At 40.9% G+C, this 23,388-nt stretch overlaps 1 protein-coding gene across 2 annotated transcripts in view; it reads right to left on the bottom strand.

Annotated features, from left to right (window-relative positions):
- Window positions 1-202: 202 nt before the first annotated feature.
- The window catches only part of Ido2 (indoleamine 2,3-dioxygenase 2), a 52,617-nt gene continuing 29,431 nt past the window's right edge, over window positions 203-23,388 (bottom strand). For both annotated transcript variants that reach the window (XM_042679461.1, XM_042679462.1), the window contains 4 exons: window positions 21,856-21,973; window positions 11,072-11,123; window positions 1,813-1,961; window positions 203-602 (listed from right to left, as the gene is read on the bottom strand). In XM_042679461.1, the coding sequence (XP_042535395.1) occupies window positions 229-602; window positions 1,813-1,961; window positions 11,072-11,123; window positions 21,856-21,973 (693 nt within the window). In that variant the 3' untranslated portion in view covers window positions 203-228. The remainder of the gene's footprint in view (window positions 603-1,812; window positions 1,962-11,071; window positions 11,124-21,855; window positions 21,974-23,388) is intronic.

Here is a 23,388-nt window from a genome sequence, read left to right as displayed (position 1 = left end):
TACATTGCTCACTCTTACTTGGAACAGCCAATGGGGATCTGAAGAAGGAAGTGTCCACTGTGGTTTGCTGCGAGACAGTGAGTGAGCACTAAGGCAGCATGGGAACTCAGCTTTCCAACAGTGAAGAATTCAGTGTTCTTTTGAGCAAAACTCTACAGAGGGCTGTGGTCCCTTTTGTATTATTCTATCCAGGGCTCTGACCCTCTTCTCCATCCCCCCTCGTACCCTCTAGGGTGGACTCTGCATTGTACCACTTGGGTGCAGCATGGCCTCCAAGGTCTTATCCCTGACACTCTTCAGGAAGCTCAGGACAGCAGTGCCTCCTGTGCCCCTGCCTTCTAAAGCCTGAGGTGGTCCTGGGAGGTGGGCTGGCCTCTTGCTCCTTGCTTTGCTTGCAGTTATGATGAGGTATTTGGTCACCATGGCAATGTGGTAGCTCCGCAGCTCTGCCAGGGCCTTCAGACACTGGTTATAAGATGTCAGACACTGACCAAGGCCGGAGGACATGACGTGCTCCCTTAGGGAAGAGACAGAGTGGATTTTTTCTATGAAGGCCTTGTGGGAAGGAGGCATGTAGTCCCTCATCCTATGCAGAAAGGCAGCTGAAAGAAACAACCAGAGTGATATCTCAGCTCTGTATGGAAATGCAAAACAGTTTTCCTGTTGTTCCACACACCAAGGTACGAAAACAGTTGATGGTACTCTAACTCAACCTACTTGCTGGCTCTGCTGCTCATACAAGCCAGATTTTCAGTGTTTCTGACTGTTGGCAGATGGGAGAGAAAAGAAGCCAGTGCACCCTAGATAACTGAAGTGGAATTGGATCTCCTGGTTAAGGTATAAATATCATGTACCACAGAGCATTTAGTTGCTAACTGAAGCTACTTTGTGAGAGATATGAACAAAAATAGGACACATATCCTTAAACTGAAAAGGAATTTTGTTTCCTATGTCCTTTTATTTTTGAAGGGAATACAGAAAAAGATAAAAGTTATAGAATATACCAAAATAGGACCGTAAAGAATGAGCCACTCTTAGAAAAAGCTTCTTGAAGCAAATTTGTTTAAAATCAAATCGATAAGTGTTTATTGGAAATTCATTATGTGTTTAATACAACGTGTGTAAATCAATGCTTAATAGTAACAAATGCAAAAATCCATGAAAATTAATCATAGGTCTAGAAGACCTATGATTCGAGTGGGCCCAAATTCCAAGGCACAAAGTTCTAATTGTTTTTTACCTATCCAAATGGAAACCTTTACAGTATGAAGTGCCCTTTTTAAACAGTGAAGCACAATTCTAATGCTGACAGGTAAAGGAAAGGGCAATTTCAAGCTTCCAAAATAGTACTCTCCACATCCTGGGGTGCCACATAGATTTGACCAGAAATTGTAGCATCGTATGAGCTCTAGTAGGGGTGATCACATCTGCTACCCGCTGTCTCCAGTCTCAGACACAGAATGCCATAACCCTCAAATTCCCCATCTCCCTCCTGTTGTAGAAACAGAAAGCTACAGCCTAAGGATCCAAATTAAAATTACAGGGAACAGCTGGAATTCTGGCAATGCTTTCCAATGGGGAAATGCAGCTCACAATCCTGCTGAGACTTGATTTTTCTGATATAAATTGACGACACAATAACATGAAGCAGGTACACGGTTGGTTCCCTGGTTGATTTAGGGAAGTGCACAAAATTTCCTGACAATTGACTTTGTGCTTGGAGTGATCGATTGATTTAAAAAATTTCCCTATTCTTGCTTGCTCTCTTCTTGAGAAAGGCATGAAAAGGAAAATAGAAAACATCTGAATTACCGCTTTCCTTGCTATGACGAATGCCCAAGAATTCGTCCAATGCATGGAGCACCGAGCTCTGAGCTGCACTTCCTCCAGAGTACTTCAGAGGTTTGGTGGAGATTCCTTCGTATATGAGTCCCGAGGGCATGGCTGGGTTATCTTGCCACCTAATAGGACAAAAAAAAAGTGACCATGCTGTCAGCAGTGGGTTTGAGCCAAGGGTCTATGAATCTCCACAGTGGTGTGCTCACCACTTCCTTTCCCTACGGGAAGGATGTTTTGTGAGGAGTATGGCTATTAGTGAGGAATCTGGTGTTTGTCCTACAAAGTACTCATCGAAACTGCTCAGTGATAAAGACACCATCAGTTCTGATCAACAAGACAATATAATGACTCTGGATGAATCTTCACTTCTGCTCATCTCAACCCCAGCAATCTTATACCTGCCTCTCCACAGGTGTGGCTTTGCAAATGTACACATATATACACAAATATGTACACACACACAAATTGCTCTTCCCCCAGCAATGATGACAGTAACTAATGATGACCACACTAAACTCTGGGTCCTAGATACTGTCTGCCTTTGTGAAAAATGCCTTCATCAAATGCTCTGTAGGCATGAGGTAGTGAAAATGAGGGGGGTTGAGGACAATGCAGAGTACATAACTCCCTACGGCTTCCTCGGGGCTCTGGCAGGAGCCTGGAAGGCTGGGGCTAGGAGTGATGACATTCTAGCTAGGCAGTTCTTTTCTCCTCTCCTTTATAGCTTTCCTCTCTGCTCTCTCTTTCCTGTCCTCTTGTAGCTCTCCTCTCTTCCCTCCTTTCTCCCTCTCCTCTCCACTCTTTTCTTGTCTCCTCTGTCTCACTTTTTCTGGTCCTCCTCCTCCCGACTTCATCTAGTTCACTTGACTTTTCTTGAAGGGTCACAAGTGTAGCTGAGACAGAGCGGTAATAATGGGAGCTCATTCTATTGGTTCCTTCCCAGCATTACCTTCTATAGAGCAGCTGCTCATGTACTTTCCCATTCAACCTCTTTGGAGATCAGATGAGCTGTTTTGTCTCACTTTATAGATCACAGAAGACTTAAAGAAGTTAAATTTCCAGTCACATTGTTAAAGAACCCTGGAACCAAAACTTGAATTTGATTCTTTCATGATTTAGTAACAAGCTACCTTCCTAGTGGTGATGCATCATCTTCCTGTAATTCTAAAAATAATTTTTTCTCTCTAGAGAAGGATTATAATGTTGTAAGGTGAATCATCCCAGAAGCGAATATAGAATATTGGAGTCTTTATTGCACAAATAGCAGTCTGCAGGCAGCCAGTTATTACAGAGGCCTGCAGCCCCCAAATACATATAACACAAGTAGGAAACATGCTAAAGAGGAAAGAAATAACAAAAACAATACCAACAAGCCAATTTAGCTTCAATGGAGAGCTGAATTGGGACTCCATTATGACCAGAGATGAGTCAGGAGACAGGACACAGGACAGGATCACTGAGACACACTTGACATGGTATAATAGCAGCTAGGCTGTCTGGCCTAAATAGGTCAGCACAGAGGTCAGATCCTCAGGAAATCCCCAGTCCCGGGCACTAGACTGACAGATTCAGTAACCTATCAGCCTCGTGCCTGCCCCTTCCTCCAGGAGGCGGGTGATGGGCAGGGTTTCCTCCCCTGGCATGAAGACAAGATGCCAGACGCTACGCTACAATCCCACATGTGGCCAATATGGCGCCAGCCAGACCTGACCTCCTTACTTCAATAAACACACACAAACACATCCAAGCTAGTCTGCCTGCATTCATGACCTTTCTCCAAGATGCCTGCATTTGGAAATGCTCTAAGGAAGAGTGTATTGTTCTCTCAGGGCTCTGTCTGAGGTTGCCTGTTTCAGGGTTTTTTTTTTCCTGAAGAAACAGCAGCTTGGCCTTTAAAATAAGGGTGCTATCCCTCTGGAAATAGATGAAGCCCTGAAAGAGGGTTCTACATGGAGAGGTTTTCGCTGGAAGATCACAACAGGTTGTAAGGAGTCTCTTCCAAGCACTGCTGTTCGTACACTGTGCCCTTTGGATTAGCTAACAACCTATCTGATCCTCAGTTTCCTCATGAAGCAATATTAGTATCTAATATTAGTAATATTAGTCATCAACAGATTATGTAAGAATTAATTAAAATAGCACATGCCCAGTGCCTGGGACATGTTAAGCATTCAATAAATAGTAGGCATATTTTTATTATTATATTTCTATAATATATTGTTTTTTAGCATATTATTCTTACTGAACTGGAATTCCTGCCTCTTCTTTCATTATTTTGTAACTTCTAGCAGTATAAGAGAAAGCAAAGTATAATTTACACAATAACCACAGGGAAGGTAACTTGTTCCCAGCCATCAGACCAGAGATTCTTTTCAGTGAAAATAGAAATCTACATGTCAGGCTCTTAGATAAATGATAGTTTCTTAAATACTTCCCTGTTTTTACCCTTGCTCTGAACCCAGCCATTTTCCACTGTGCAGTTACAGTGACAATTTGGAACTAAAAACAAATCATGCCATCATTCCTGTCAAAGCCTGCCCATACTTGGAAAGGAGCCAGCACATCCCTATGGGAGCTGATCTCCACTGAGATGTCCATCTTTCTTTTTCTTCTCCATACCCCATCCTGGCTGTGCTTCCATTATGACACACCACTCCCACCTCTGGCTCTTTGTGATCTATGTTCCTTCAGCTTAGAACAAGAGGAGGCTGGGTGGTTTGCTACCCTAAGGCACCTTCCCAGATGGACTTGTGACATACCTTTCCCAGATTACACTGAATAGACAAAAGCCTTCAGCTATGGCAACCAATGCTCTGCCCAAGAGCCCTGTGTTCTACTTTACACTTCCCATAATCCCCTGTTGTTGTAATGCATGTTGGACAAGCTTGCTTTTATTAGGGTCATTTATTTATATATTCATCACCCATCCTCCATCTTTAACATACATGCTCCAATGTTTTGCTTCAGAGTTCTCTTCAATAGCTGATGAAAAATAGCATTTTGGAAATTGGTTTTCTATCTCCATGGTCTCAGAAACCCACATGTATTTTTGAAGGGATCTGGCCTGTTTCAAGGAACTCTCTTAACTATCGTCAGATATGTGAGATGGTCAAGACACATGAACAAGTCAGATTCCTGCAGCATCCAAGCTGGAGGGGAAGTGCCAGAGCTACACTGAAGGCAATGGAGGATCACCAGTATGGAAGTCCAAAAGGTATAAGCCATACAGCTACTCAGGAAAAACTGAGCTGAGAAATGAAAACTGGCTTTCTCACAGCAGCCTAAGAGCCACATGTAGGCCCTCCCATGCTGTAAGTGCTCTTTTCTTTCCAAATCTCTGTAGTCATATGATTTTAAGCCTTTCTCATAGCACATTTCTAGCCACTCCAAGGAGTGGAGACATTTAACCAGAAAAATAATGAGATGGCATTTGCTTACCTCAAGGGCTAATAATTTCCCTGAGAAATTTAACATACATTAAGAACTAAAGAGAATGTGTTTCATCCATGGACAAAAAAATCTCTTGATTCTCCTTTATATGAAAATGTTTTTAAAGTAGTAAATGAAGCCAGGAGCTGGTGGCTTACGTCCGGTGTCCAAGCTACTCAGGAGGCTGAGATCTGAGGATCACCATTTAAAGCCAGCCCGGGCAGGAAAGTCCGTGAGACTCTTAGCTCCAATTAATCACCAGAAAACCGGAAGTGGCACTATGGCTCAAAATGGTAGAGTAGCCTTGAGTAGAAAAGCTCAGGGACAGTGCTAAGCCCTGAATGTTCAAACCCCATGACTGACAATAATAATAATAATAATAATAAAGTAATAAATAAGAAATGATAGTCCAAGCACAAAACAAGTCAAAGACAGAAGGGATAAAAAGTTTTTGAATCAAACCCAGGACCTCATGCATGCAAGACAAGTATTCTAACACTGAGCCACCTTCCCAGCCCTGAAAAAAATTTTCAAGATAACTCCTGGGAGTTCTCAACCATCCACATGTGCTGACTATCTAGTTATTCTCACATTTAGGTTATGTCACTTCCCACTTAGCCTCATAGGGAACACTTTGAATATTAGAAACATAGGGCAGGGGCTGGGAAGGTGGCTTGCCTTGCATACATGAGGCCCTAGGTTCCATTCCTCAGCACCACATAAGCAGAAAAAGCCAGAAGTGGCACTTGGCTCAAGTGGTAGAGTGCCAGCCTTGATCTGAAGAACTGAAGGACAGTGCCCAGGCCCAGAGTTCAAGCTCCATGACAGGCAAAAAATAAATAAATAAAAGAAATAAAAATGAAAGAAACATAGGGCAGGCATTTGTATAGATTACAGAAGACAAGCCTTCAAGCTTAGGAACACAGGGCAGGCATTTGTATAGATCACAGATGACAAGCCTTGATGATTAGGAATACTGGGAAGGCATTTGTGTAGATCACAGATGACATACTTCACTGACTCTGAACTTATTTTAATGAGAACAAAGTCACCCTCTGGTATCTATCTAATCAGAGAGATTATACCATATGTCAGTCATTCTTACCAGATGCCTCTGACATAAAGAAGTAGAATTTATTTATTCATTGGAAAAACACTGTTGTAGGAAGAATTCTAAAAAGGATTCCCCAAGACTCCCATTCTAATTCCTGTGACTGTTCGTATTATGAGACATTCCTGTTGGTACAACATGTCATATATTGAGGCAAATTAATTATTTTTGTGATTAAGGTTGCTGGTCATATGAACTTCACGCAAGGAATTTCCCTGAGTCATCCAGGTGAGCCAAATCTAATTATGTGAGACCTTTCAAGGCAGATGGTTTGCTCTGGCTGGTGTGAAGGAGATCGGGGAGATTCACAGCATTATACTAGGAAGGTTAGAAGTGCAATTCCTGAGGAATTATAGAGCCATGTAAGCAGTACAGGAGGTCACTGCAAGCTAACAGTAACGCCTGTCTGGAAGCTGCACTTATAAAGATCTCATTTCTAGAAACACACTCACACAAGCTGGATGCTGGCAGCATTCTAAATGAGTTTGGACAAAAAGTTTCCCTCATATCTCCAGTTAATAGCCCAACCAAATGTATAATGTGATCCCTATAATTCCTGACTCAGGATGCCAAAGCAACAGAACTTCAAGCTGCAGGCCAGCCTAGTACACATAGCAAGACCCTGTATCGCCTTTCTTTTCATTAAATAAAAATTATGTTAAGTGAAGTCAGGCCCAGACTGACAAAGATGCATGTTGTCACTTATATCTGGAAGCTAGATGTAGTTTATAAACTTACAAGTAAATACATTGGGTGGTAGGCAAGTGTATACAAATGTATTAACTAATATACAGTAGATTCAAGGGAGAATTCATATAGTATAATTCCTTAAAATGGCAAAGTTAAAAGTTCACCAAAAAAAAAATAAAAATAAAAAACACCAGGAAGTGGGTACTCAAAGGGATGGAGTAAAGTCAAGGGGAAAGGGATAGACAAATGAAGAGGAGAAGAGGAGGGGAGGGGAAATGCAGACGAAAATCCAATGTATATCTTACAAAATCAAGACAAGTAAGGGAAGGAGTGGGTAGGGGAGGGAAGGGTAAGAATTTAAAGGAGTGACATTGATTAAGATATATTATATTCATAAACTGGTTTGTTAAATAGCAACTCCTTTGTACAACTAAAGATAATTTTAAAACGGATAAAAAATAACCCCTAAATTTCATATCTTTGAAAGTATTCCTGTGCTTCCTTTGTAGTTAGGTCATCTACCAGCAGTCCTGGCCACTGAACCACAAATCTATTTTCTGTACCTTTGATTTGGTCTTTGAGGAAGGGAGTTTTAAAGATCTGAAAGAAGGACTTTATGAGATCTAACATTCACATAAACTATGAAAGGCTATACAAGAAGTCTCCCAAAGGCAAGCCACGCTTCAGTTAAGGGGGGATTTGGATGAGCAGAGTTCAGTATCCAGGGAATGAGCAGGAAAGGTGGAGTGGAAGGATGCTCCTCTTCCAGCAGGGTTGCAGTGAGCACCAAGGGGAAGCGTAGTAGCAAGGGTAGCGAAGCACTAGGAGTTCGTACCTGCTGATCTCTGAAGGCCTTCTCGATAACAGTGCCCATGACGTCTGTCCCCACCCTCTCCTTTGGGTGACCATACCACTCTAAGTTTCCTGCGACCTCTTTTGTCATTTTGTATGTATGTGTGTGTATGCACTGGATAGGTTTTATTGACTTTTCCATGCTGACTCCAATTCTTTATGCTATGATTTTTTATTTCATTTTTTTAAATTTTTTCTTCCTAAGACAATGGTCTGTTTTGTTTTTAATGCAAGAACATTCTCAGATACATCCCAAAATGTTTCACCAACAATCTGGACAAACCAAGGCTTAAATTCAGGGCCTCTTGGTCAGTTCTTGCACATAGCTGGTACTCTACCATTTGTGGCACACCTCCAGCCTACCTTTTATCTGGTTAGTTGGAAATGAAGTCTTGCAGTATGGATTCCCCACCCCACTCCCAGGTCTCAGTCTTCAGAGGAGCTAGGATTATAGGTGTGAGCTACCATGCCCAGTCCCAATCATTATCTCTAACTTAGATTTAAGAACTATTTCTCCTTGGCAAACTAAAATTATTTTAAATAGTATTTTTAAACTATCTATGATGCTTAAGTGTCAGATAATTTCAGATAATGGATGTCCAGACTGCTGATAAAACATTATTTAGGGATGTGTCTAAGGATGTTCTTGCAAAGATTCTCTCTCTCTCTCTCTCTCTCTCTCTCTCTCTCTCTCTCTCACACACACACACACACACACACACACACACACACAAACTCAGCTCTGCAGACACACTAGCCTTAGCATTTTGAAGCCCTAAGCAGAGAATCTAGCTGAGCTTGCCTCAACTCTACAGAACCAGAAGATAATAAATACGTTGGTTAAGGCTGGTTAAGGCTGTGTTAGCTGCTTATGTAGCCATGGAAAGCTAACATAAATTTATAGGGCAAAGTGAAGCACAAAGTGACTTTCTAAGATCATTTGCTTTTTAAGTCCCAGTTCGCTTCTACATGTAATATAAGCTTGCTATACAGTTGTATAAACTTAATTTTTTCTCATACATAATTCTACAAAATGTTATACAGAGTAACTGGACATACCCCTAGTTCCATTTGTATACTGTTCTCCCCGTGTTAGCCAGCTTTCCACCTTTGTGACTAAATATCTGAGATAATCAACTTACAAGGAGAAAAGACTTATTTTGGGCTATGATTTCAAATGCTTTAGGCCATGTCTACTAGGACCCATCACCCTTGGCGAGAACATGAAGTAGAGCTGCTCACCTTCTGGTGGCTGGGACCAGTGCACCAATATCCACCTCAAGGGCATACTCCCAGTGACCTAACTTCCTGCATTGGGCCGCATCTCCTAAAAGCTCCACCACTTCCCAATAGTCCAGGCTGGCAGCCTGGCCTTCAACATGTAGCCTTTGGTCCAAACCCTAGCATCCCCTCTCTTCGTCCCTGTCAGGTGTTCATCACTCTCAGGTTTTTCTCTGTTCCTTCAGTGAGGTTTATCCCACAAATGGGACTCCCTCAACCTGTGTCTCATCCCACACCATCTGGAGAAAACACTTCTTGCCTCATTTTCATACCACTGAAGTAGATAGTAGACTCTTGGGACTTGGCATTTTCCTTGCGATCTCTAGATTCTCTCTCTAATAACACGGCACAAAACAAAGTTAACACAATATCATCACTAGCTGACATTTACTGCACATTTTTCACCTCATCCATTCACTGCCACCACCTTTCACTTTGCATATTTAAAGAGTGAAAGGAAGGAATAGAGCAGGAGTCAGTGGCTCAAGTCTGCAATAGTATCTACTCAGGAGGCTGAGATCTTAGGATCACAGTTTGAAGCCCACCTGTGTCCAAAAGAGATTCTTATCTCCAATTAATTACCATAGAGCTGGCAATAGAGGTGTGGTTCAAGTGGTAGAGTGTTAATCTTGAACAAAAAAGCTCAGGGACAGTGCCTAGGCCCCAAATTCAAGCCCCATAACCAGCAAAACAAAAACAAAAACCAAAAAAACAAACAAAAAACACCCTTAATGCTCACAGTTAATGATGGAAGGTAATCTGATTAAAACACATCTATATAGGGATGGCTAAGTTATTTAAGAGCAGAAATGTTTCTGAAGAAATTTCTACCTATGCGACAAAAGAAGAGTATTTAGAAACATGATTAAAAAAATGGTCTGGAATATTGTCTCTGTCTGATCTCACTGCTAAAAGGCCACACACCTTAAACCCTATAGTTTACAAATGATAGAAACTTATCTCCCATGGTTCTGGAGTCTATGAGCAACAAGATCAAAGGCTGAGTCTGGGAAGAACATAGTCTTTGCTTCCAGATGGATCCCTGAGGCCATGTCCTTACAGTGGATAGAAGGCAAATGAACAAATTTAAAAGAGGAAGGGACAGCTATTTTTCTCTAGTTTTGTTTTTTTAAAATAGTTATACAAAGGCATTTCAATTACACAAGAGAGATTATGAGTACAATGCATCTTGATCAATGTTACCTCTTCCATCTTTCTTCCCCATCTTTCCCAATCCTAGCCATGTCCTCAAGTTATGTATTTCAACTTTTACACAGTGTAAACCTTTCCTCCTTCTACTCATCTGGCCCACCCCACCTCAATCTCCAGACAGCTTTGGGTTTTTTTCAACCCAGAGTCTCATATTCTACCTCTGAGCCATATTCTCAGCCTTTTCCAGCCCTTTAATGAGAACATCAACACCTTTCACAAGGGAGGGGCTCCTCCTTCCGATACTATCACCTAGGTGGTAAAATTTTAACATAAGGATTTTGAAAAAGATGTAGGCTTCTCTGAAAACTTTTAAAACACTTAAGCTGCTGCCTACCCCTCCATCTGCCCAGATAGAGCTCTGTGGGTGGCATGCCATCCTTATTCCCCAGCTGTCAAGGTAGGATTCTAAGAACACATACAAATGGATATAATTTAATGCTTTGATGACAATCCCTCTGTACTTAAATATCCAGCTCTTAATGTCATTTGTCATGCAGATGGTGCCCCTTCTTTTATCCAAAAGTGGATCCTAATGAGAGTTCTGCCAGCAAGGCTTACTTTGTATGCTTCTTATTCAGAAAGGTTCTGCTTGTCTTCTCCTACATCTGGGAAATACTACAGAAGCCACATGGAGGAAAACAAGTGAACTATACTTACCCAGAGAGAAAGATCCGGATGACTGCATAAAATATGTCTGGATCTACATAATCTGGAAAAGCAATCAAATGTGAACTTTACTACAGGCAAGAAAAAAGCAAATGGTTGCATATGGCCATGCCCTGCTGCTCTCCTCTATCTGATCTACAGGGAATCAGAATAGAAGCAGCAGCAAGAGGCAGCTGGAATATTCCCTTCTGTGGCTGCTCACTCATTGGCCCTTACAGAACTCTTAAACTATTCCATATGCTGGCCTTTTCTATTTATGATACTTCCTTTCTCGGTACTTAATCACAACAACAAAGAAGAGATCAAGGCCACTTTCAAAAAAAACAATATTTTAAACAGACACAAAATGTTAGAGAATGTGGGAAAAGGAAAGAAGAGAAGCAGAGAGAATTACCCCTCGTGGCTGCTCCGAGAGGAAAACCAAGTCCATCAAAGCTCAAGTGAAAAACCTGTAGGCAGCAAGGACCAGGAGTGGATGTGTCTTGTTTAGAAACGGCCACAACAGCTCTAGTTAGCTCTTAGCTATGCTCATTAATATGTGCCACCACTTCTGAAAGTCAATACCTACAGAAAACTGATTCCACCACTTAGTAACCTGGATAGAGGGTTATATTTGTACTACATTTCTTTTCATCAACTTATTAAGGTTTTCATAGGGAACCCTCTGAATCCTGTGACCTGGTATAGGTTTGACTTAGCCAGATTCTTGTTTAGGTTTCTATGCTTATCAAATTCTTCTCTATGAGAAAGAGAAACATCTGTCAAATGAAGCCTAATTAATAACAACTCTCTATGGCCAAAGTCCCTCTCCTACCACCACACTGTCTCTTCTTCCTTTCTCTAGCTCCTTTGAAGCTCTCTAGGCCAAGTAACTCCCATAGGCTGTCAGTATCAAAGATTCCAGTGTCACCTTCCCTTTTCTCATATGTGATCCTGCCTTGTGTGCTCTATTTTTCTCTGGTCCTTACTTCTGGGTCATCCCCATTTGGGGTCCATTCCCAGCAAAATTGCTAAGTCATATATATAACTTTCTGCTGAAAGGTTAATATTCAAATACCAATTTCAGTCTATAAATAAGAAATGAACAGTTAAATACAAAGATACATATTTATTACAACAAAAGTAACAAATAACTATGAATAAAGCAGAAGTAAGTCCTTTTCACTGAAAGAAATTGGGCAAAGCTTAAATGATTTTACTTTTTTTTACCAAAGACGTTGTAAATGAAGATTGTCATGCATTAAAATACCTCCCAAATATACATACATATATGTATATAGATATATAGATATACAGATGTATGCATATATGGATGTATGCCAGGTATGAGGTAATACCTGTAATCTTAGCACTCCAGACATGATGAAATCTGTAAGGTAGATGCTAAATACAAAAATGAGGAGAACTGGGCATGGTAATTGCACATTTGTGGTTCCAGATATTCAAGAGGTAGGGATAGTAGGATCACAGTTCTGGGCCAACTAGGCAAAGTTACTATGATACCCCATGTAAAACAAGCTAAAATTACAGGAGTTGGGGAGTGGGTCAACTGGTAGAAAGCCTAAGTACATGACTCTGAATTCAATATACACTGCTGTAAAACAAACAGAGCAACAGCAGCCGACAAGAGTGATGGGCATATGTGTAAATACACTCACTCACTCACACACACACATACACACACACACATACACACACACTTCCACATATGCATGTATACAGAGAAAGAGATTGTTAGCATATCAGACTTAGCTTTTCTTAGCAGACATATATAAATTATCAGGCATGGAGAAAATGAAAAGTAAAACCAGGAAGAAACAGTATTTTACATCCACAGACTTGGCAATTAGCACATGGATAAGTGATTGAATAAATGAATGAATGAACTAATAAATGAGTAAAGTTGATACTAAATATTGGTAGGGTGAGATTCGGGCTTAGTGCACTTGGGGTATGATTTCATGCTAGACAGTAAAGTGAAAGTGAACCCACCTTTGCACTGAGCAAGTCAATTATATAACATCTATCCTAGAGAAATTCTTAAGCATAGATATTAGGAATTATGAACATAAATAATAATACTGGCATTGCAGAAAAATAAATGAAGATCCAAAGAAAAGGAAAAAGAAATTAAGAAAATAAATAAGAATCTATTAATACAAACAAATACTGCATGCCATGAAAAACATGCAGTAGCTGTAAACCTGGATAGAAGATCTTTGGTCAAATTGACAGCTTGCAGACTGACAAAAGGCCTTTTTATTTTCTTTGTGTAAGGTTCAAAAATTTACAAAACAAGTCAGATGCTAGTGGTTCATGCCTGCTTTTCTAGCTAGTCAGGAGGGTGGGATTTTGAGGATGGTGGTTCAAAGCCGGCTTGGGTAAGAAAGTCTGTGAGACATTTATCTCCAATTAATCAGCAAAAAGGTAGTTGGGCTGTGGTTCAAATGGTAGAGGGCTAGCCTTAAGTACAAAAGCTCAAGGACATCTCCCAGACCCTAAGTTCGGTACAGGCACACCACTCTAGATAGATAGATAGATAGATAGATAGATAGATAGATAGATAGATAGATAGATAGATAGATAGATAGATAGACAGATCAATAGATAGATTGATAGATCAATAGATAGATCGATATAGATAGATATTACAAAGTAATATTGTTAAAAAATGGTATGCTAAACATTTTACCAAAGTTAAAGGAGTTAATATAGCAATCAAAATGGTGATAATTTAAAATATATTTTGGCAAAAACGAAATGAAAGAACCGTAGCAGGGGATCTAGCGGGAAGAGATAGATGAACAGAGCAGGGAACAGGGACAAATACAGTCATAACACTCAATGTAAACATGTGATAAAGGAAATGGAAAACTTGATATGACCCAGGGAAATGATAGAGGTGATGACTCTGATTAAGAAGCAGTGGGAACAGAAATTGGACATGTTAAATTGTAACCACCTTGTACAGCCACTTGCAGATTAAGAAACAAAGACTTGACCAGTGTTATAATCAGTCAGTCAATGCATGCAGCTGTTCATATATCAGAAAAAAAGTCTTCAAAGCTTTTAGTAATAATTTGTTCCCTAATTTGGAAGCTGGCCTGGGGGTGCTTATTCGATTATTATGCTATACTGTTTACATATTATATATCTTTCTTTATATTGTTTTATTTTTTGTGGTTCTGTAAATGGAAACTAGAACATTCTGCTAGACCGTAGTAAGCTACATCCCCAGCCCTAAGTATTTTATTTATAAAGAAGAGAATCTAGATTCCATTGCAGTATGGTTATATGGATATTATAGGTTGAGAGATAATTCTGAATCTGATTTTCCTTCCATTACCTCCAATTGATTTGTCTGGGAGATAGTTAAGCAAACTATAGAGAATTCATCTGGAAGCTACTCAGATCACTGACCCAAAAACAGCAAGTAGATAATTTCTTTGCCAACTCACTGCTAGTTAAAGCTAAGAACTATGTAGGTACCCCTGCGTTCATACTGGCACAATAAATAGACCTGAAGATTAATGGCACAGACTAGAAGACCCAGAAATGAACCTATATGCCTACAGCCTTTTGATCTTTGGCAAGGAAGCAAAAAATATACGCTGGGAAAAAAGATAACCTCTTCAACAAATAGTATTGGAAAACTGGATTTCCACATGCATACAACTGGAACTGGATCCCTACCTGTCACTTTCTGCTAATATCTATTCAAAATAAATCAAAGACCTTAAGATAAGCCCTGAAATCTTGAAATTACTACAGAAAGGAGTAGGAGAAACATTAGAATTTATTGGCATAAGCAGAAATGTCCTGAATACAGTTCCAGGGTCTCAGCAAACCCACTGTTGGCAGGAATGAAACTAGTGAACCACTGTGAAAGGCAGCTTGGAAATGGCTCAAAAATCTAAACCCTATAATCCAGCAATACTGGATTGCAAGTCAGGATACAGTAAAGGCACTATGTTTATTGTGACACTTCTCACTATAGCCAAATTACAGGAATAGCCTAGATGCCCTACAATGGATGAGTGACTCATGAAAATACATGTGACAGACTGACAGACAGACAGACTGACTGACTGACTGACAATGAAATTTTAGTCATCCCTCAAGAAGAATAATGTCATTTGCAAGGAAATTGATAGACCTGGAAAAATTATATTAAGTGAAGTAATCCAAACTCAGAGGGACGAAGGATACCTGTTTTCTCTCATGTCTGGAAGTTAGATCTAAATTATCAACATGTATGAAAACATACATGGGTTTGTGTGCAATGCACAAACTCTGACTCACATATGATATACATCGAGGAAGATTGTACTGATGTAACTCCTTCAAATAACTACTAACAAAAATAAAGATCAGGAAGCTGAAACATGCTGTTGGGAGTCGGGGGAAATCAAGGGAGGGAGAGCAGATGAATCGAGAGAGGCAAGATAGGAGAATAGTCATAATATTCAATGTACATGTGTGAAAATGGAACCAGGGAGCTTGACAGAACAATGGAAGGGATAACATTGATCAAGATATGTTATACTCATAGTCTAACTTGACTTATGGAAGTGAACGCTTTCAAACAACTACCTAAACATCAGCATTAATTATTTAATAACTGAGATTGTTCTACATGCACTTTGTACAAAACTGAAGTATACTAAGGTTGATAAGGAAAGCTCTGCTTCTTTCTTGCTCCTGCTCTGAAACACCTGCTCCCTCCATCCACTTGCCTGGCCTCCTCTGTAGACTATCTTGTATGGAAGTCTCCACCAGACTAAACTTCCAGAGCTAACATTTGCTTCATCTCTTGTCAACCTCTTGAGGTAGAAAAACATCTTTAGTTTCTGAAGCAATCAGTCCATTGGCACGTATCTGGCTGGGTTTTGACATTTTTGACTCCTCTTGTTTTACTGTTTTACCCAGTGTCAAAAGTATGAATATCCTACCAGCAGCAACCAATGTTTTAAATCTGTCATTTGTCAAGTACAAGAAGTCTCCAAGTGAATTTAGCATCCTTCTTTCTATATTCCCTTTTTGCTTTGTTTAAAACCCAACCAACTAGCCAAGCCCTCGTGGCTCATGCCTGTAATCCCAACTACTCAAGAGGCTGAGACCTGAGGATCATAGTTCCAAGCCAGCCAGGGCAGAAAAGTCTGACTCTTCTCTCCAATAAACTACTCCAAAAAATCTAGAAGTGATTCATGTGGTAAAGCACTAGCCTTGAGCACAAAAGAGGCTCAGGGACAGTGCACAGGCCCAGAGTTCAAGCCCTGATCTGAAAAAAAAAATGCCCTTGATTATACCTGCAGAGATACATTATCACATTCACATAGATCTTTGCCAAAAATGTCAGTTTTTTTCATTATCCTGCTTTTGACTCCTGCTGGATGCCCCTCTCTCAACCTCTCTGTTCTCTTTTTCTCTACCTTTCTCACTGTTCATTTATTTCCCTGGTGCCAGGCTCGGTAGCAGAATCGAAGCTGCTCTCAGTCCCGTGGCTCTTCCAGGGGAGAACACATTTTGGGATAATACACAAGTGGGAAAGAACTAGGGTAAGAATGACAGCTCAGAGGAAACAGCAAGTACACAAGCCTTGCAGTGGAAGAAATACGGTTCTTTACAGGAACTGAAAGCAGAAAGAACGATAGAAGAGAAACAGGGTGTCAAATGAAGTGAAATTAAGATGGAAACTATTGGGGACTCACACTATTCAGTAGAAATATGATATGATTCTCAAGTGTATTCTGTTTTTCATAGGCAGTGCTGAGGTTTCAACTCAAGGCACTGCACTTGCTAGGCAAGCACACTGCCACTTGAGGTATGCCTCCAGACCTTGTTTATTCTGGTACTTCGTTCATTCGTTAGATGCTAACAAGGCTGAATCTCAGAGCCTCATCCCCTCATTCAGCTTGCCTCCTCTGTTGGCACTCTAGCACTTGAGCTATGCTTCCAGCCTTCCATTTGTGGGCTAATTGGATAGGGAGTCTTGGGATAGCTTTGGATTGTGATCATCCAAATCTCAAGTCTCCTGAGTAGCTAAGATTACAACCATGGTGCATGGATGATATGATAAATTTTAGATGACAGATGTTGCTACAGACATGCACTACTAGACATCCTCATGCACTCCAAGCAAAAGAAAGACATACAAAAGAGTGAAGAATAGGGAAGTTGTACGTGTATAAGCAAATCAAAAGTTAACCTCAACCACTTAAAACCTGAATCATGATTTTTAGGTAGTTTTGTTGTATTTATGATTTGTAATTTAAAGTCCATCTTGTGTCCCTAAGAGGACTTCAGTGAAGATTTACAAGAAACCTTCATTGCTGAGAGACTTGACTTTGTGTGTGCATGCAGGTGAATGTTTTTAGATGTGATGGGTAAACATGACAACATTGGGTTTAAGATAGGTGGCTATCAGATTTAACATGGTGGCTTAAGTGGCTGAGACATGTTCAGATGGCTTTGATGTAGTAACTAACTCTTGTGTGAAGACACCGGAAATATTAATGTGGCCTTATTCTTGTATGGATTTTAACAGAGAAGAGTTTCAGTATTAATTATTTTCCCGTTGACTTTAGATAGAATGAGGTCACAAGCTAAAATGGAAAATTCCTCTAACAATATTAAGCGAATCACTCAGAAGAGAATGGTTTCAGCAGTTCACACGACAGGCTAGCCCCAATGTATTCCTTAGAAAATCTAATTTAAACAAATATATCAAATTATTAGAAGGAACCGTTTTTGACTCCTCTGCACTTATGAAAAGAAAAATGACTAAAAGCTGCCAATGGGTCAAGTAGAAGCCAGAAGTTCTGTTGACTCAGAAGGAAATAAAGTCAGAACCCTGCCTGGCTTTTTGAAAGAGACAAACAGACCTTAACCTTCTTAAGGAAAAAATTATCTCTTAGGTCAATAAACATGCTAAAATTAGGTCTCTAAATATATGAGCGTATTTTAGCTTTCCAATGAATCACAAGTCTCAGACCTGATGGATAGAGAAGTAAATCACCAACTTGGGGGAAAAGAATGTTAGATGAAAACTTTGAAGATAGAGCTGGCATGCTGACACTCCACTACCAATGACATTCAGAGATGGATGTGTTTGATATTTTTAGTACAATGACAGGCTGAAAATAGATTTATGGTAGTCAGATTATGAAAACAAAGTGGTGTGGGTTTCTTCTGCAGCCGGTAGAGAGCACTGTGTACAACTGTGGAAAGCTGGGCAGGGTGGAGTCGAGCAAAGGCCAAGGAAGTTTTGGGGCAGCTTGGTGGTTCTCTGCCATGCCAACTGCGGTCCACAAAGGTATTTCTCCTCTGCATTGAGGGTGAGCAGAGTTATGTGCTAGAGAAAGATGTATTTGAGAAGGAAGGCAGAAGGGCACATGTTTATAAGGGCAGACTCTGCAAGATGCAATCGCATGCTGAAATCTGTTTCGGGAATTGCCAAGCTCCATTTATCAAGCAGGAAAAAGAGTTAGCAACTATAAGCCAGAGACAATGCTTAGAAATTCTCTGTGATTCCTTAACCTTGCAGCTTCTTCTAGTATTGATTTTTACTTTTAGAGCTTCGGTTTTGTGCTTACTCTTGTAGCATAACCAACCACTCTTTCTTTGTGCCATTACTTTTTTCTCTCTCTCTTCTTCTTTTTTGTTTGTTTGTTTTTGTTTTCTGTGCCAGTCCTGGAGCTTGAATTCAGGCCTGGGTGCTGTCCCTAGCTTTTGTGCTCAAGGACTAATAGCACTCTATCACTTAAATCACAGTTTCACTTCCAGTGGTTAATTGGAGATAAGAGTCTCACAGACTTTTCTACCTGGGTTAGCTTCAAACTGGAATCCCTAGCTCTCAGCCTCCTAAGTAGCTAGGATTACAGGAGTGAGTCCCACCAGCACCCAGAGTGCCATTACGTTTCTGTTTATTTTTCTCTTAGTGTTAATTGATAATGTTTTATTTCTTCATGCATTTTTGTTACTATAAAGGTGATGTACAGAGGGGTTACAGTTATATAAATCAGATTCTTTTTGAACAATGTCACCCCTTCCCTTGCTCTCTCCCAGCATTTCCCTCCTGTCCTCACCCACAAGTTGTATGTACATTTTCAACATAGTATGTAGTGAGTGCCACTGCTGCATTTGTTTACACTTAGTCCCACTATTTCTGTGACCTCCCCTTGCCCTCCCAAAGACAAATAAACAAACAAGACAAAAGGAAAAGAGAACAAAAACCGTAACAAACAAACCTCTTGTTTCCATTTCCTGGGTTTATTTCAATAAATATCATTTTATATGATCAAAGGCACAGAGGCATCGTGCTTTTGTGATCCACTCCTAAGACTATCTTCCTTTGGTCTCACTCTGTGTGAATGCCTAGAAACCTGTATCATTTATCATGTCCCAGTATATATTTTTAACCATCCAGTGTGTTTACTTGTAGATTTATAGGCACATTCTAGCTACCACAAATGAGGCAAACCATGCAACCTATGTTTCTTTGTGTCTGGCTTACTTTACTTACTTAATAAAAATTATATTAAGCAAAGTAAGCCATTTCAATGGTAAGGAATCCACGCTCCCTGTTTCTAGGCCTCAGGGAGGAGGACCTAAATGCTGAAGGTAACTGGATATTGGAGCCTAGAGGTCTGAGGTCATTTCCAGATGCCAACTTGAGCACCAACCTGGTTGGCTGGCCTTTGTCACTTGCAGTTGGTGGCCTCCTCAACCTTTCTAGCTTTGCTTTGCAAGTCATGTGAGGTTCCCATTACTGCATCCTATTGGTTACCAGCCTATCACAAGCAGGGACAAGATAAGAACTCATCACATAGGTGAGTTGGGCTGAGTAGTACAGTCTATTACTAAGTCTAATTGTATGGGAAATCTTCCTCTAGAGGAGGCAAGGGAGGGATCCCTTGGACTTTCAGATCATCAGACCCCATCACAGATGAAGACAATACAGAGGGGTGTTCTAAGCTTATTAAGTGACTTTGAAAGTTAGCACCAGGAAAGCCTGTGTTAGCCAGACACCAGGTATGCACCTCAGTGCACCCAACACTGCATGTGACATGGTAGAAATGTCTCATGATCTAACTAAAGGCCACTGTAATGCTGTGGAACAGGAAAACACCTGTGTTGTTCCTCTAATAGGCTTTTGCTAAGTCATGGTCATGAACTCAGAGAGTCAGTCTTTGGGAAGCTAAAATGCATCTCACTAGCTAGGGGAGTTTGTTTGGCAGGAGCCTAGAAAATTTAGCTAAATTTAATTCAATGCAGGTACACCGTGTAGAACAAGAAAGTTAAGTGGAAATAATACAGAATCCCATGACTATAGGTGGATTGCTGCAAGTGTAGCGTGTGGAATAATCAGGGGATTTATTCAATAACAAGATGACAAAGCTCTTCTCCCTATTCTATGCTGTGAACACATATTTTCTCAGGTCCTTCCTTCCTTCCTTCCTTCCTTCCTTCCTTCCTGCCTGCCTGCCTGCCTGCCTGCCTTCCTTCCTTTCTTCCTTCCTTCCTTCCTTCCTTCCTTCCTTCCTTCCTTCCTTCCTTCCTTCCTTCCTGCCTTCCTTCCTGCCTGCCTGCCTGCCTGCCTTCCTTCCTTCCTTCCTTCTTTCCTTCCTTCCTTCCTTCCTTCCTTCCTTCCTTCCTTCCTTCCTTCCTTCCTGCCTTCCTGCCTTCCTGCCTTCCTGCCTCCCTTCCTGCCTTCCTTCCTGCCTTCCTTTCTTCCTGCCTGCCTGCCTGCCTGCCTGCCTTCCTGCCTTCCTGCCTGCCTGCCTTCCTTTCTTTTTCTTTTATTGGTTCTGAGATTTAAACTCAGGGCTTTGAGCTCGTGTGGTTTGCTTCCTATGTGTGTGCTCTACTTTTTGAGTCACTCCTCTAGCCCTGATCTCAGCCTCCTGAGTAGCTAATAAATTACAGACTGGCACATAGATGAATTCAAAGAAATTGATAATTCTGCTTTTCTCTTGCTAGAAAGACAGATACATACCTCTTCTAAACCTTTCTTAAACACTCACCAGGCAGGATTTTTAATTTCTCTGTTAGTGGAACTTGAAGAGCTTGCCAGACATTGGACACTGAATGTAGCAGCCAGAACAAGATGCCAACCCATCCAGGAAGGGTGAGCCATTTAGCTTGCCCATACCTTTGGCAACTCCTGCCTGCACTGGCCACATAACTCTAAATCCATGTCAGAGAGAAAGAATAAAAGGGGTGTGAGGGAAGGAGAAGATAAATTCTACCATCACAGCCTAGCAGGCAGAAGCCTTACCCAGCAGGGTTGAGACCACTATCACAGGGTTGGCCGATCCCTCCTCCTAAACTTCAACAAGATTTCAGTATATCAGAGATATATCTAACCCATGAAAAATGAACACTGCCTCAATCAAGAACACTGCCTCAATCTCAAGAAAAAAATAAACAAGGAATATATATATATATATATACACACACATATATATGCATATATAATTTATGTAACATACATACACACATATATATAATGCCTACAAACTGAAAATATATTATATATTAAATATTGTATGGGTACATATACATATATATTATGTAAGCTTTACAAACTGAAAAATGATATTCTCTAAAGGTTCAAACAGCAAATTTTACATGAAAACCAAGAAAATACATTAGCACCATCTTGTGGACACATGCAGAAATGCATCATAATCCATTTAGGATGTCCCCCAAGCCGCAGGCTCTTTTCTTCATGCAGTGTCCTTGACTTTCACTCCAGCCATCCTCCCTCTTACCATGCATTTGTCCCAAAGTTCGGGTGATGTCCAGAATGGATAGTCTCAGTTGCTGCAAGGCATGGATCAGGGCATCTTGGTTGGACTGTTGGAGGGCATTCACTGCCTGGGCAAGGGCCTGGAACAAGAGTCATTTTCCCAGTTGACTGCTGAGCTGAGGCCCTCAAGCACCAATAAACTGAAACTTACGTCTCTCTAAGGGCCTGTACCTTCCTGGTGCTATCCAGACAGCATGGTGCCCAGATGTTCTGGATCCTTCTACTGACTGCTACTTGTTCTACCTCTGAAGGGCCTGAACTCTCAATTTTCTTCCTTCTTTTCCTAGGTTATTGTATATTGTAATTTCTATTTCTGCATCTTCAACTTTGGTATACTCACTTGTTCCCAAACTCATTTTATTGGTACTGTGATCAGAATCCAGAGCCTGGCTCTTACTGTATGTCTGAGCCATGCCCAGGTCTTCCAAGCTCTGTCTCACACAGCATCAGATAGATCCTAAAGATGCCCCTGCTTCACAAGATCTCTGTCACAAATCCTGCCTTGTCTTACATTGGTTCCTTAAGAAGCAATGAGACTATGTAGGGGAAGATAAAATTCTGATTTTCCAACACATGAGAACTAAAGTGGCAACATGATTAACCATTTTTCATGTTTTGTTGTTTGCTTCCTTAGAAATTAACCCATAGCCATACACATGCTGAGCATGTGCTCTAGTTCAGAGCTGTACCTCCAGATATGTGTGCATGTGTGCCAATATTGGGGCTTGTATTTGGGGTCCCACACAGTCCTCCTTCTGGTACTCTATCTGAGACACACTTCTTGTCCAGCTTTCTTTACTGACTAATTGGAGATGGAATGTTATGGACCTTCCTGCCCAAACTGGCTTTGAACTACAACCATCAGATCACAGCCTCCTGAATAGCTAAAATTACAGGTGTGAGCTACAGTTGGGCCTTCGCCAGCATCTGGCCTCCCCTGACTTCTGACAGTGGACCAAGGGGCTGTATTAATGACACCAGGGTTGCTCTCTGCTGAGAACATGGCAGACATTCTGTATCTGCTCACCAAGGAAGTTTTGCAAGAAGGGATAAATCTAACTAAACCTTACATCCAGACAATGCAAAAACAGCTCTGTGTGTCTCACATGGAGCTTTTCCTGTACCTGTCTGACCCCTGAAAAAATTCAAGTGTGCAAACTCCAGGAACAGGTCAGGTCATCGTTAATGCTTCTCCTAGTTAAAGCCTTTTCTTTCCCACCTCCTGTGCTTCGCTCATCTCTTCTCTGAGTTGTCATTTCCCTGGGGACATTTTGTCTGACCCTTCAAGTCTATCTTTTCATGAACCCCTGAATGTTCCTCCTTTGCTCCCTGTCTTTATCCATCTTCCTGCATTTGCTCATGCGCTGCTAAGGCTGGGATTGTTTCTGCCTTGTGCACACTGATTTCTGTTCCTAGAACAGTGCCTGTGTTGCTGATGAAGCCAGAGTTTGCCCCTAGTCTTATAGCCAGTTGAGAAAAATGGAGCTAACATTGC

Source organism: Dipodomys spectabilis, unplaced genomic scaffold (genome assembly GCF_019054845.1).
Source record: "Dipodomys spectabilis isolate Male_0828 unplaced genomic scaffold, ASM1905484v1 ptg000052l, whole genome shotgun sequence".
NCBI classification, from domain to species: domain Eukaryota; kingdom Metazoa; phylum Chordata; class Mammalia; order Rodentia; family Heteromyidae; genus Dipodomys; species Dipodomys spectabilis.
This window is presented reverse-complemented; position numbering and strand designations above follow the sequence as displayed.